The 16656-nt window shown below is 33.5% G+C and overlaps 1 protein-coding gene across 5 annotated transcripts in view; it reads right to left on the bottom strand.

Moving 5' to 3' along the window:
- Nucleotides 1–16656, bottom strand: part of RALGPS1 (Ral GEF with PH domain and SH3 binding motif 1) — a 111245-nt gene that overhangs the window by 79919 nt on the left and 14670 nt on the right. For all 5 annotated transcript variants that reach the window (XR_014619007.1, XM_084298956.1, XM_084298959.1 and 2 more), the window contains 7 exons: nucleotides 12770–12896; nucleotides 10923–11030; nucleotides 10110–10160; nucleotides 9501–9584; nucleotides 8976–9065; nucleotides 7758–7850; nucleotides 4992–5118 (listed from right to left, as the gene is read on the bottom strand). Coding sequence is in view for 4 of the 5 variants with exons in the window: in XM_084298956.1 (XP_084155082.1) it covers nucleotides 4992–5118; nucleotides 7758–7850; nucleotides 8976–9065; nucleotides 9501–9584; nucleotides 10110–10160; nucleotides 10923–11030; nucleotides 12770–12826 (610 nt within the window). In the remaining variant the exon portion in view is untranslated. The remainder of the gene's footprint in view (nucleotides 1–4991; nucleotides 5119–7757; nucleotides 7851–8975; nucleotides 9066–9500; nucleotides 9585–10109; nucleotides 10161–10922; nucleotides 11031–12769; nucleotides 12897–16656) is intronic.

Below are 16656 nucleotides of genomic sequence, written 5' to 3'. Positions count from 1 at the left end.
CAAGTTCACATAGTAGAAATTGCTTTGCACTAGGATCTACAATCTCACCACCATGAAAGGTCGTTTTTCCTCATATTTCTGTAATTACTTCTAACTCTTTCAACTGCATTCTTGTTTCATCACTCCCCAAAGTACGTCTCTGATTACACATTTTCTAGAAGTCACATACAAAACATTTTCCTGTCATTACCAAAAGCGCAACAGTTGACTTTAGACAGAAAGACAGAACTGCAGTACAATAGAGAAGAGTTTTGACAGCTTCAATTCTTTTCTATTCCTCACTCATTTCAAAAAGTACTGTAGAAATATTCCTGCAACTACAAACCTCCTAAAAATGTTGCTCTTCAAACTTTTTGAAATATCTTTACCTTTTTCTGAGCAATAAGGAAAATGCCGTAACTAATACTTTATCACTGTATCAGATACTAAACAGTGGGGCTCCCCTTCCAGCATTTAGAGAAAAAGCTCACAAGAGTTAAGTTACTTCAGAAGACAACTCTGTTATACACAAGTTTCATACAAGTTCTTCCCTGAAACTCTTCTATTATCAAAGTTTTTAGCTCTATCCCCATTGTCATATTCCAAGAGATTAAAAAAAAAAAAAGAAAATCAGAAAAAAATTTAAGTTGCAACACAACTTACATATCTTTGTTTTATTTGATCTTTTACATTGTTACCTGTATGTTATAGAAAATACAATGTCAGGAACAAGCTGTAAATAGCCACTGCACCCAGGAATTTTCAAAACAATGTGACCGCTGTTATTTCTTACAGTAACCTGTGACTAAAAAGTTCCAATGTTCTAGACCACAGCATTGCTGATTCCACAAGTTACTTTTTCATTATTATTTTAAATTTAGAAAATTTGTCTGAAAAGAAAAACAAGTGTTGGGAATTTTAACATAGTTGTTTTAAACTATATTTCTTGTTACTATATACCTATTTACTATACACTATTCCTTACTACAGTAAGGAATATATTAATCTTATATTGTAGCCTGAGGTTGTGAACTCTAAAAATTTTCAGACTTTGTCACTCTCCTTCACTGTTATAAATTCACTATTTATTTCTAACCTACATCTACTTGGCCTTGTTTATTTAAGCAGACAGAGTAGAGAAGCTTTTCCATACCTAATACAGTCTCCCTCCCCCAGAAGATACATAATCACTGAAACCACTCCCCTTTGAATACTTTCTTTTGATAAGCTAAATGCTCCTTCAAACCTCAAATTATTTAACGGAGGTTGCAATAATATCATTTTTTCTACACATTTTGTAAGCATAGCCATAAGGAGCAACTGTCAAATGCATTTAATAAAAATATTCTTCATGAACAGTGTTGACTATTATCCTCAGGAATTTGTGCTAGTATTCATGCTGTTCAACATAGTCATAAATGACCTGAAAAAGGGGGTGAACAATGAAACAGAAATCTGTTGATGATATTAACTAATTGAGGTTAGCAACAGAAAGGCCAACTGTGAGGAACTGCACGAGGATTTAAGAGACAGTAGACAAAAATATACAAGACAGATGGATACAGGGGAGAAAACTCCTGACTTTCCATATGAAATGAAAAGAGCATGTAATTGCCAATAAAAGGAAAGATCTTGGGATAACAGTAAATAGTTCCTGAAAACAACTTGCCGTTCTAATTGCTACTAAACATTGAGCTAACATTGTTAGGAATTAAGTAGAACACCAAAAACTTTCTGAAGTCACTGTATAAACCTAAGGTGCACTTTATCTTAACACTGTGTGCAGCCAATGTGCACCATCTCCCCCTCAGAAGTGATACAGAACTGAAACACTGCCAGAGAAGGTTGTGATGGATGCTCAGATACATCAACTGACAACAGAGGTAACAACCAAAGCCTATAATGTCATGAGTAGCCTGAAGCAAGGGCATAAAGAAAGGTTTATCTAGTGAAGGTAAAGGCCATGTTCAAATCAATACTTTTTTGCATTTAATTGAATCTGAATCAGAACGTTTTTCTACGAAAAACACAGTGTAACAAGTTTACAAAATCTGTGGATACACTTTTGGGTGTCCTATTTGAAAACATTTCACTATTTCTGTAGTTCTTTGTTTACCGTATTAGTACCAAAGTGAAAGTATTTAACAGAAACAAAGCCTCACTTTTTTCATTGGTAAGCCTTAAAGTCACAAATGCCTTACTTACAGGAGAGTAGGCCTGGTGCTTCCTGTTGAGACTCAGCAAGCCAGATAGCACATGAAGTCTCAAAGCTACTTGGACTACATTCATTAACAACAACCTGTGTACTCAGAAGGATTACCAGATGAAATACTGATAAGCAACCAGTTGGTCAAATGGCTGCTTTGCATGTCACAAAAGAAAAGGAAGTGATCAACACTGGACAGCATTTTAACTGGAGGCCTCCTTTTTAACAAGTTTTCTAGTTCAACTGCACATGGATATATTTAGCACCCAATTCTCATTCTGAAAGCATGTATGTGTATGGCTTCTCTTTTCTTGAGTACAGAAGTGATCAAAGTATTGCTCTCGAGGTATTAATTTTTCTAAAAGTTCTGTTTGGTAATGCAAATTGAACAGATTTTTCAAAACCTGTAAATTAGACGAAACAAGGTTCTGTCATTTGTATTTGAAGGTCTTACTTTTAAATACTATTTGCACTCTTTCTTGAGCTAATAGATAATGTAACACTTCTGGATAGTAGAGCACAAAAATTATGAGTAAAAGCATTATTTAGGCAGGTTCTCAAAAATACTTAGTCATCCTACTTTGAGACAGAAGGCTGTTAAACTATATGCCTGAAGAAGATACTATGTCTTTACAGAGTTCTGGTTTGTTGTAGTCAAATACCAAATACATAAACTTTTTGGATCTATGAAGAAAAAAAAAAAAAAAGCTTAGAAAAAAAGGAATACACAAACAGATCTGGAAGAGAAGGTTTGTACAAACAGGCAGCATTTTATGATTATAACTTGAACTAAGATGAAACCACATATGAATTCAAAGTTCTTTCCGTCATCAAAGAAAGATGAAGATAGCTTGATAGACCGTCAGGATGGCTAAATAGAAATATTACATGAAAGCATTAATATTTTAAAGACCTGAACTTATACAAGTCTTCTTTATAAATACAATACACCAAAATATTCCTAGCAATTGTTCATCTCCTCTAAGTCCTAACCTAAATAACTGTCCTTTCAGCTTTTAAGTCAGGCTGTCCATGACCACATATTTATTAAATAAAAACATGCTTGGTGCATGTTTTCTTCTCTAACAGTCTGTTGGTAAGAACGAAAGTACCACTGCAAATGGCAATTTGGAAAGGATCTTTTCTTTGTGGATCTATACCTCTTGCTTTTGGGTGGAAATCAATACCCCCCTTGTTTTTTTTTTAATTTAAAATAAACACAATATCAGGCATAATGGATTTATTCCAAAGCATATATACTAAACCAACACAGAAAAAAATGAAGGAATGAAGATTCAAAAAAAAAAACAAAAAACAAAAACAAAAAAAACCACCAAACAACAACAACAAAATCCTACTGCAAGCTATTTTGAGTTCTTACATATCATCCACAAGTTTATTTTTTGTAGTCCCTTGAATACTTTGAGACTATAAATAAAGCGTATGGAAAAGTAATACAACTGTCCTTATACTCACAGCACTTCAGAGGGCTGTATTTGTTTGCTCATGCTGATTAAGAAGCACTAGAATCATGACAAGCCTTGTCTGAATACAACATGGCTCTCTAAGAACTATCATGTATCATTATTAGAATACTTAAGTTTTCTTTTTCACACGTATCTGTAACTGTAGATCATTAACTGAAATTCCCGTGTCATGAATAACAGTAATGGAAAAATAATACTCTAGGGAAAGACCTACTTTAAATTTGATTCTGTGGAGTTTGTGAGGCTAAAGCACAAAGGCAGAATGATGTTAGATGAGGAAAAATTTGCATTAGAAGTGGAGTTCATGGTTATACCAATAATTTAAAAATATTTAAGACATTTCTTTATGGTGCATTTTGTTGATCATAAAATTTTACCACCACAGATATCCAGCACAAATCATTAATGCATGGCAATTTCAGATGTAGTATGATTTTTTAAAATACATTTTTTTTTCTGGAAGTTATATTTATTGAATGTTTAGAACTTCACCAGGACCATGCTTTGTGTACATAGACAGCTGTACAAAAAGAATTGTATTTGTCTTTCTTGGGTACTAGAAAAAATTACAGTAAATTACCTGATTGTTTCAGTTATAATATATAATTGCATTCAAAACACATAGTTGAATATGTGTTATAAGTTAATATATAAGATTAAATGGTAAGTTAGATTAATTTAAAGTAAATAAGTTACATTAACTTCTTACTTTAAAAAAACATCAATGGGAAGACATTCCAGTACAATGCACATCTCTGTTTAACAGTAATCTGTGTTTTTAGAGTGCTCTTAAGGAAAGCTAGCACAGTTCAATAACGGGCAGGAACTGCAAGTTGAAAGAGTGCTAGGGAAATAATGATAGAGTGTCCACATGAAGAATAAAAGGGAATTACTGAAAAGACAAATCAGTCAAGTAAAATGACTTTGCAGTTCGTTTCTCTTTTCAACATATTTATGTGAAACTGACACAAAAGTACCACCACTTAGAGATAAAATTATGTATCTTAAAAAACAGTGCAGCGAAAAAAAAGACAGCTACAGGAATGAGGACCTAAATCATGCTGTACTAAGACATTTCTGAAACACAACACTCTTGCAAATTCTGATTACCTCAAGCGCACAGTAAACAGAGACATACTTCAAAGTTCCAGATGTTAGTATTGCATAAAACTTCTACAAGCCAGACAGATCTTAGTCAGTACAGAGTTTAAAAATCTCCATCAGATCTATTTTTTATAAACACAGTATCAAAACATCGTATATTAGCGGTTATCAGTCAAAAAGAGCAACACATAAATAATCTAAATGTTTCCACTCACCTAAGTATGGAATAGTAGGAACCATTTTTAGGCTTCTGATGTACTCTCGTGTTCTTTTATAATTATCTTCTTTAGACAGTAAATAGTCTAACTTCTCAAAGGTGGCCTTGTCTTTGCGATTCAAAAGCTACGCAGAAAAAAAAAGAATATCATACAAATTTCAAATGAAGAATCCATATAAAGACTACAACAAATACTAATTTATTCAAATCACTCACAGTAAAGGAAAGCATAGTCAAATTAAAATTCAATTCATTACCACCCAAAGCAGCATAATGTTTGAAAAAGTGCTACCCGTTAATTAAAAAAAAAAAATCTTAAACCTTGAATTATGAACAAATATGGTTATTATTTTTGATTACCATCAACGATCCACATATCACTACATCACAGTTTTGAATAACCTCTGCAATACTAAATTTATAACATACATTTTTTCCTCTGAAGTCACTAGTGTCTTCATAGTTTACCAGAATTGCTAAAAATCTTATTGAATTTGAGTACAAATAACAACAAATAGTGCCGTTTCAACAGTGTCTTATTAAAATCACACAGCTTTTTTTCAAAAAGTCTAAGAAAAGTAAATTGCTATGATATTTACGCTTCTGTTTGATATTACTGGAGTTACTATAGCAAATCAGACAAAACATAACGCAAAATATACCAGAGAAACAAAAGATGAGAACAAACATAAAACGTTTAGGTAGGTACATGCATAAAAAACACATTCGCAGTTTCAGCTGCTTTTAGATACATCAGTAATGTTTTTAAGATGATTTTAAAAGCCAACCGTGTTACAGTGAATGGAGAATTATTGCACTGTACGCTGGCTTCTTGTGGTTGTACTTTTTGACAAGAGGCAGCTGTTCCATTGGATCTCTTCCTCTCTAGAATAGCAACTGTCATAGTGCAAGGCTCACAAATCTAGCTGTTCTATTTCTACAGAATTTTGACTTTGCCCATTCTCACCAAAAATACTGCAATGGATATGTATGAGTTAATGGCTTCAGCCTGTCTCATTCTGAACAGGATGGAGTTAACAAGAGTCATCAGTAAACCAGCATTGCTGACAGAAGCCTTGAGGCCTTCTTCAACATTGGAACAGCACATACCACAGATCGTTAAGTAACAGCTGTCAACAAACCAACATTAAAAGTACAAAAAAAAAAAAAAAAAAAAGAGTGAAAAGATTAGCGTTTCTGTTTTCTTTCTAAACAGCACTGGAATTTCTTTTGAGGTTCTAACTCTGCATTGTATTGTACTTCATAACTACTGGTGACTATAAAGTACTTCATAACTACTGGTGACTATAAAGTCACCAGTACATTTGGGACAGGGGCTGCCTCCAAATGGATGATATTGGTCCAAGTGGGTATCACGTGAGTTTGCATTTAAAACAATTTAATGAACAGTTTAATAAAAAGCAAATATAATTTTCAAGCTGATGAACTGTGTCATTTTATAATTTTACCTTTTGTAGCTGAAATAAAAATAATTCCTGTGGGTTCTATATCACCAAAACTTTAGAAAAGAATTGAGCAAATGTTATTTTGTTTCTAAATCTTGGAAAACAACATTTTTATGAATAAACATTGTGAAATAAACATTTTGAGAGCTGCAGCAAAAATCACTTAAAAGGCAGTAGCTTTTTAAAGGATCAGTAATAATATTTAGAAAATCGTTTCTCATTTTGTATGGAAATGTTCTACACATTTAAAGTTACAGAGTAATGTTTAGAATCCTAAATTAAACTCTGCACGTCGTATTTTAGTATTGCTTTTTTAATGTCAAATTAAGTTCCTTAAATACATTGGTAGTTGCTCTCAACTATCATTGTAGTAAGTGCAGTACACTACATTTTGTTACATAACTTCTTAAAATTTATTTAGGTCTTAGTCCTGAAATTAATTATTCACACGCTTGATTTGATGAGTGATTTTTCCTGTTTAAGTTCCAACTTCATCAAGCTGCTCAGAACAGCAAGCACATATATTTTTATTAGACTAGATCCTAATTCTGAGCATTCAAACCATAAAAAGTTTGGCATTTTAAGGCATTATAATGAACTTGGGTGAAAGTTAAGTATAGCCATCTTTATGAATAAGTTCCAAACAGTTCATGTGGTCCGTGTTGAGTGAAATTTGAAACTGAGAATTACCTAAGCCTCTGTATATTTAAGTATTACATACAGTACGACTACATTGTAATTGTGTTTTCTACTTTCTAGAAACAGTAAAAACGTGGTAAATTTAAGTGATAAGTTCTGCCATCAAGGGATTGAATTTCTGAAGATGAAATTAATAATGCTTTGCATTTCCAATATAAATGAAAAATTGAAACACACTGTACAATAATCACAGAATTAATGTTTCTAAACTAGTAATATCTTTTTTTCCCTCTCCTATTACCTAATATATTAATGACACAATGATTTGGATAATGGGATACTGAGACACACTCTCATGCAAGGGACTGCTGAGATTATTTATCAACTGAAGTCCTCTCAAGTGTATAATTAGTAGCTTCTCAAACAGACAGGAAAACAGGAAACTTCTTCAGGAAAACAGATTGTGTAAAAGATATGCAGTCATTTAATCTCTGCTTTCAAAAGCCACATACCAAATTACTACTGCTGCTGTGACAGTGCCTCAACAGCAAGAATGTAAAGAATCATCTCTCAGGGCACATAATTCGTCAATACTGAAAATTAAGAAAGCCTCAGAATTCAAACAAGAAAGAAGAGACAATGGTCAAGGGATAACTTACAGCCCAGGTTTTGGTCAGTCTGAAGATAGGTGCACTTTGCAGTGCTGACACCACAGACATAAGAGAATGAAGGTTATTGAGGTCTAGAAGCTTCTAGAAAAAAAAAAAAAAAAGTTGGCTTAGTTAAATTTTCCTATAGGTCCAGAATATAGTAAAATGAAAACCACTGCCCATGCAGTTTGTAAATTTTAGAAAGAGGCTGGATGTAAAATTCGTGCTTGAATGATGGATGGATTCATTGCTCAGGAGCATCTGAGGAAGATTCGTGATTCTACCGAGGGAGAAGAAAGAAAAATAAGAGGGCAGTGCTTTTCATTTTGCAAAGGATATGAAAACTCCTCTAAGAATAACCCAGTGTCTCCAAGTTGACCAATCTCCTAGTACTTGGACTATGAATTTGTGCCAGGAACTTGTTTAGGTACATTCTCTTCTACATAAGCACAAAAATGCTATGTAAACTCACTGAAAATACTCATAATACAAGAAAAATTGGTTTTGTATTAATTAAATGGAAAATATTATTCTAATCTACATATCCCACCACCACCACTCACAAGCTATTTTACATATACAAGATTAGTACTCAGGTCTTTGATCTATCCGCCATCTTCTTACTAATATCAGAAAGTCTCACAGTATTCATACACAACAGAATAAGCATAGGTCACAAAACAGAAAAATACTTCTTAAAATAAATATATTTATTTTTATGTTAAGAATGACAAAAATAGTTCTCAAACTGTGAATTTTTTTCTATGATTATATGTTTTTCTATGATTCTATGATTTATAACTCTGAACAACTCTATTTTACAAATAGTAATGAGGTCACACAATAGCTGTTTTGGAAGCAAGATTTCTTTTCATAAAAACATACATTTGAATGGGGGGAGAGAAAACAGAACAGTTTACAACCATGTTCAGCATTGGCTACATGTAGTTGGCCAGCAACAAGAAACCGTTTTTAACTTTGTTATGCAAAAATGCAAGATAATTCACAATGAACTGGGTATGTTTTTTTGTTTGTTTGTTTGTTTTAAACAAAATAGAAACAATTGATACCATAGCTTTGTCTTATTCATGTCGTTCAACATAGCAGATGTGCTAAAAATACCCAGAATGTTACCCTATGTAATCCAAAGATGGTTCATAGGAGTAGCGTAGAAGCAAATAAAAGGAAATAACATTTTAAATGACAGTACAATAAATATGCACTTACTTTAGCAATTTTCACAAAATGGCTCAGTATTTCTGCCCTTATTTTTAAGGTCTGTGTTGTTAATATTTCTCGTACAACCCAAAAACTGACCTATAAAGTAAAGAGATGCAACTGAATTTATTTACCAAAAAAAACATGATTAAGTAGTTTCATGATGTTCAATGGAAAAAACAGTAGGAAAATAAAACAGGTCTGATCCCCTAAGTTTTCATTTGAATATTACCCCAAAGCATTAGCACTGACATAAGTAGTAAGTACAGAAGTGAGCTGACACTAAAATAACTGTAGAAACAGATGGAACGCAGAAAAAGAAGGAAAAGAATTGCTAATTTTCTACAATGACGCCAGCAAAAATTGTTAGGAACTTACAGTGTAGTGGTACAACAGAAAAAAATGCGGACAAAGCAACTGAGAAGAACTGTCATTTAAAAATCTTAATTCTAATTTATAAATACATTCATAGTAGTAGTTCTATTTCACTTAAAAACAACAGTACCTGTTCAACACATTCATCAAATCATTTACCTGGTTAAACCTCCTAGTGAAGGCAACAATATTTGGAGCGAGGATATGTTTTTCTTTCTTATTCCACCCACAGCTGGCTAACTCCTAGGAAAAACATCAAAAATTGCATCCAAAGTCAGTAACGTTTAAAAACCAATAAAAATATAAAAGAATTGATAAAAGCGTCTATCACGTTTTACTAAAACCAATCCAAGGCACCAGTTCAATGAAAATGAATGGCTGATGCAGCCTAAAATACAGGTTATAACTAGAGGCGTAAGTCAAGCACTGAAATCTAATGTGAACTGATGGGAGCAGAAAAGAGAGCAGTCACTTTTCACACGTTATATATGTATCCAGAATAAACTCTTGCACAAAGCAGGACATAAAGACTTGCAGAAAAGCACAGTCATCTCCTTTTAAAGCATCTGGCAAATCAAAGTAAATCAGGCTCAGTTATAGACTCACAGTGCTAACAAGGAACAAGCCTAGAAGAGTATTAGTGAACTGCAAGAAGTTGAGCATTTTAGAATGAAACACCCTTAATTACATGGTTACATAACCACAGGTACTGAAATTCCAAAGATGCAAACAGTTTAAAAAAAAAAACAAAAAACAAAAAAACCCTACCTCAGGCTGTATAGCTTTAAATACTGGCATATCCATTAATGTAATCTGGCTCTGCAATAAAGAGCAAATTTTAAATAATGTAATATAAAGAGCTAACAATCATGTATTTACATCTGCTTGATGTGACACTTCAGTAACTTCAAACCAAACTGTAGTATTTCCTCCACAGAACATAACCAATCAGTCCAGAATCAGGCCACCCCTGTCCAAGCTGATATCACAGAATGTTAGGGATTGGAAGGGATCTTCCACATAGGGACATACCACACGCAAAAATGTCACCATCCTGAGTGGCAACGTCATTATTTCTACCTAACAGCAGCTCTTATCTGTGTATTCTGCTTTATTGTTAAAGAACAGACTCATCAGAATTTTTTCCAAAGTGACAAAATTAAAAGAATAACATAGCCACATCTGCAGACCTTTTTTGTGAATACAATATTATAGGTAGGATCTCATTTGAAACAAATGAAACATCACTTTGAAAACCAGAATGTTAATGAAACACTGAACTAGGTTCAACAGCTGTTATCCTGTGATTTCAATGAAAAAAAAAAATCAATAGAATTGCACATACCTAATATTATGTATTATTACCTAATACATTGTTTTCTAAAATACTGGGGGAAAAAAATCAAATGGCTTTAAGCGGAAAACCAAATATGCTATGTCAGCTCAGCACTAAATGATTAAGTCCTGAGATGTTTATTTTGTTATAGTTTATATAATCAGATTATTTATTTATTTTTTTTTATATTCCGCAAGTCATGAATAGAATACAAGCACAAATGCAAAATTAATATTTCTACTTACAGCAAACTCCTCAGGAGTTACTTTCAATACATCAAATACAACTGCGTCATAGCTTTTATTGGCATAATCTGAACTTCGCCCTTCCAGGGAATCTGAGCTGCTACTACCCTACAACAACAAAAAAAAGTACACATCTGCAGATTGATGAAACTCATATCTGATTAAGAAATAAGAAAAACTGTGAACCTTCAAAAAAGCTGCATACTTCTACGTTATTAAGCTTAGTTTTGCACAGTTTGTGAATATTTCTAACGCATTTCAGAAAACTTTGTTCTACAAGAACTATGGTGACGTACAATTTTAGCTCTGAAATTCCACATTTTAGAAAGCTATTTTTTAAATTACAGACTAGATAAAAGAGTTGTCTCATGAAAGGAATCTTATTGGGATTTTGAAGATTCATACTCAAATGAAGTGTTTAAATTAAATCCGCCAGGTAAAGATTAGGCAGAATCAAATCATGTTCCTTATTATTGTTCTCCATAACAATAAGGATGAAAAAATAGCAATTCCTTTCTTCAGAAACAATCTCATTTAATAATAGTAATACTATCTTTTTTTTTTCCCTATTTCTTAAAACTACATATTAAACACATACGTGCATGTAAAATCTTAAGTCCTTACCTCACTTAAGTTACTTGTTTGTTAGAAGAACACAGCTGTCAAACAAAGATGAACGACTAATTGTGGCATGTAAATCTCACTTAAAACTGACTTGGTAACAAAGAACTAGAAACTGGTAAATGTGATGCTGTTTTTCATTTGTTTTCTTCCCTTTCTCCTCCAAAGTATCTGGAGAACTACTGATTAGGAAGCCCGACATTGGTACTGGGTAAATCTAAGTAGTGTATAAAGGGGAATTAGTAGAAACACAGTTATGTATGCTGTATTAGTAAACTGTCAAGATAACATTTAGAATGAGCAGCACTACCTCGGTATCAACAGACGCGGTGATACTGAGAGAAATGGAAATGGCAAAGAAAATGGTTAATACAATCATGTTGAACTTCCAAAAGAACTTCCATGGTTCCTGATTCCAAAGCCTTTAAAGAAACCATGCAACCTTACAACAGAGACTATCCTTGCAATGATAAATAATTATTTACAAGACAGGAGGCAGAGTAGCTGATTAGAGGTAGAAGCGTTAATAATATGTAAATCAGCAGAGAAGTACATCTAGGTAAGCAAGGATTATTATATATTCAGCAGCCTTGAAAAGATAACAAACAATGAGGTGACAATTTGTTGATGACTGTTTATCTTCACTTTGTTTACTCAAGATGGTAAAACAAAAACATAAACTGGTAATGAAAAACTAAAAAAGGGGCTTCACAAGTTTGATAAATCTGAAAAAGGAAAAGAGAAAATATATAAAGGTGTATGAATATGATCCTTTATAAATCTATGGTGCACCCAAACCTTTAACACATATGTAGTATTAGTGTCTAGCTTAAAAAGTGTAGAAACAGGAAATGTTTCAGAACAAGTTTCATACATTTAAAACATGTGCTTTACAGGGTAAAAAAGAAAAATTCGGTAGGGTAGCTAATTACCAAGCAGTTTTCAGTTGGCTCTCCTGGACCTACAAACACAGGCTGTTAGCTGTACACAGCGCATCACATGGAACACTTTTTTTTTTTTTTAGGGGGGACACTCAAATTACTTTGTTGTCACTGTTACTATGCTGTTCGTAAGAAACATGACTGAAATGACTGACAGAGGAAATGGTTTCTCTGAAACCTGAAACAAAACAACACTTCCAATTTTGACTGAAGGCAAAAAAAAAAAACAAAACAAAAAAAAAAAAACACCAAAACAAAACAAAAAAAAACACCAGTGAATTTTACCTCTGGAGTTGCAGAGGTGACCATCACATTGGCCATGAAGTCATTCCTTTTATACATGCTCTCCCCAGGAAGCCAGAAGTTTCAGCTCAGCCAGCACCGGTAAGACAACATGATAAAAGCAGAATTCCTGTAAAGCAAACACACTTATTTCTAAATGAAAAGATTCCTTAGAAACAATATAATCTTAAGTTTATTAATAAACTTAATTTATAATATAAATAGATTGTCTTTTCTGTTTCAGGTAGCAAACGTAAAGGACTGTAAGTATTCATCCAGAAACTGCAGGATACCACAATATACCTTTAGATGAGAAACTGAAGCTATTAACTGACTGAAGAAATGATGCTTCCTCACAATTCTCTGCTCATCACTTTTTTTTTTTATAAATGTATGAAATATTCTCATAATTGGTGATACAGTGTACTGTATGAGAGTAATACAGAAATTATATTTGCAGCTGCTCAGACCTCCACTAATATTTACAGACAGGTGTGCCTGAAAGCATCTTAGTCAAGTCCCAAAGAACAGAACACACCAACATCATCGTCTGTAGTTGGAAGGATGAATCTCAAATATCTTGGCTAATCCAGCAACAACATTGTCTGAAATGAGGCTTTTTCAAACTGTCTTAAGCAGACAGGTACATTTCCCAATTAGCTTATGACTTCACATATATCGCCTTAAGCTTCCTTCAGAAACCAAAGACTGGATGGAAAAAACAAGTATGCAGTATCACAAAGAAGCTACCTCTATCTACTTGAAATAAACAATCTGTTCCAGCTAAGTTGCTGCAGAAATACAAAGTGTTTAATGAACATTTAAAACAAAACCATATTCAGTTCTGAATTAACAGCCTTTTGGTCATAATAGTAACATTATTAAATAAAAGAACCAACCAATCTTCAAATAAAGCACAAATAATTACAGGACATGATAGTCCTGAGTATTCAGCAAAGAATCATCTCCCTGATACCAGGAAATCCAACTTCATTTTTTTGATATATTTTAACTACTATGCTTTAAAGGATACTTGCCATGTAGACAGAGGTGGATGTATGAGTTCATTAATTTAATTAAGTTGCATCTCCATCAGAAAAAACACAACTGGTATATATATAAACAGGCACAACTAAAATGACAGCAACTGATGTGACTACAGACTTTGAATTCAGATTAAAAGTGTACTCAAAAGAATTACACACAAACACTTTTAAATAAAAATCTCTTATCTGATAACAAAAACAGATACTTCCATGCACAACATTCCCTTTGTTCAAAATTTTATGTAAGGGGAAGTGAAAGGAATCACAAGCAACTTTATTTCCAGATCTATGTAGCAAAAAAAAACAACACATAGAATGTGACCATAATGTTGGCTAATTCAGAAATTCCCTTAGGCAGCTTTCTTATGTCACTCAGAGAACTGTCACCAATGGATAAATCAGGCCCCTCCCTCACAGCGGGCCTCTTATCACAATAAAACTTTGCAATTAATTCACTGGTTCATCCTGAAACAGAAGATGCTGTTTCAAGACGTGCATTCTTTACATTTATATGACATGAAGTAAAAGTCAGCACCAAATTTAAATTCTACTCTTAATCACAGTCAAAATATAGACACTATGTTTAGTGCATTTTGCACACATTCATACTTGTTACTAGCTTAATAAGCTAAAGCTACCCTTACATTATTGTCCTAGTGACAGCACAATGGCACAGTACTTGCCAAAGACATTCAGTAAAAAATTCAATACCACATTGCACTCTTATCCTGAAAATTTTGTCAGATATATCATAATGATACATTTGAAGTTTATGTACATTGCATCATGAATGAGAGTTTATACATTCTCAAATCTAAAACTACTTTTACCTTGTAAACAATTTTATAGGTATACATTAACAGATTCTTGGGACTACAATGAAATGGATGATTAACTGAATAAAGGGACAGCAGTAGATGTTTAGAAGCCTTCCCGAAGTTAGTGTTCAACATGATCCATTCCTCATTATATAGAGAAGGTCTCAGCAGAGGATCTGCCCCTCGTTTTGTTATGTAGGTGATGGATGCCTTGCATCATTCAGATCTGAGCACCTAATGGAACCTTAAGTGAAAACTTGTTAAGATGTGTGTGTGTGTATATATATATATATTATAATATATATATATATATTAAAAGCTAACACTCACAGGACTGTGCAGAAGAGACTGCTGAATTCCAGCACCTGTCCCATCAAAAGAAAGAACTTTTCCCCCAGTTTAAATCAGTATGATACCACGAGGTGAAAGCAAAATGGACTATTTTACTATAACATCTAAATCAGCTGTTAGGGACTGATTAAAATATTAGGGACAGATTAAAATACAGATAACCCTGTAGTCCTGTTTAACTACATGAAGAACTGGTAGTGTTGCATAAAGTTTACACATACTTCAAACATACTGCTAGCAGACAGCTGCTGCAAATGTTTCATACACAGCATGCACACACATACTATGAGCAGTATTATTCATGTATGTTTAAGTATGCACAAAAAAAAAAAAGGAACTGCTCACAGAATTACCAAGTCAGCTCAAACACTGATTCACTTCACAATGAGAAAACAATCATTCCACACAGCATACCCCATGGTAACCACTGCCACAGGCTCCTGTATATGTACCCTTTTAGCAAAATGCATACAAATTACAGTCTGCAGGTACTCAAATATACAACTAGGGCTATCACCACATCTCCCTTCATATCCTTATCCTTTCCTAATATACTTCAATCACACAAACAGGAAAATGCTGGGGAAAAAAAAAAAAAAGCGCAGACGAGAATAAAAGTAACCCCTTATTTTACTTCATTGAGAAAAGCAAGGTCTTTGCTGCACTTATCATCCTGAAAGGCCTTACAGAACAAACAGCAGCAATTTCTCACACCATTGCATGGACACGTGTGAAATCAATCAATAACTGTGTTTCAGATAACACCAGAATCTCTTCAGTTAAACTAATCAAGAAAAAAATTCCTTTATCTTGTGTCCTGATAAAATAAACTTGTATTTTGAGCACTAGCAGACTGCAAAGCATTTCTACGTCTGGAGTTGCTTCTGTTAATAGCCCTTAGAGATACTGAGGTGGAAAGCAATTTTTATGATGTAATTTCTTTAAAATGTAGTATTTATATCATGGCCACAAAAATACTTTTGTCTCCTCCTTCTCCGCCTTCCTGACTAGGCTTTCCAGTGTGCGGGGGCTCAAAAATGCTCTGAAAGGGGAAAAGAAAAATCCCATATGTGATCTTGTATCCTGTCCAAGCTCTGTTTTACTGCAAGTTTTTACATTTACTAAACAAGAGACAGAAGCGCTGTAACATCTGAAACCAAAAGCACTAGCATACTTTTGCTTTCAAAATTCAGCACACAGAAAGCCTACTGGGTTAGATACTTACATTTTAAAAAGCAACAAAATTGATTTTTCCACAAATATTTCAAATATAACATAAGCTTTAAAATTACGCTACTTTTGTGTGTGTGTGTGCAGGTTTCTCCAAGATTTGCATCTTGTATGAAAAACAACTCCCACAGCCTTTGTCTTTTGCTGGAGGAAAGTCATAGAGAACAATTGTCTTTGCAAATATAGTAAAAGGTGGGGATTTTATTCTTATGAAATCATCTGGTGATACGAAGCATTTCCACACCCGCTACCACAAATGGTATTACTCTGCAAATTAACAGTGGAGCTACTACTAAGTCTCCTGTAACAAAGGACTGTCAGACTACATGCAAACAGATAGTAAGAACAACTAATACAAAAGATCCTCTCCCACACTTGCAATATTTCACTCCAGTGAGATTAAAAAGAAACACTCAAAATTCTGAAAATTATAAAAGGTCCAACA

Source organism: Netta rufina (assembly GCF_964035555.1).
Source record: "Netta rufina genome assembly, chromosome: 20".
Taxonomy (NCBI): Eukaryota; Metazoa; Chordata; class Aves; order Anseriformes; family Anatidae; genus Netta; species Netta rufina.
This window is presented reverse-complemented; position numbering and strand designations above follow the sequence as displayed.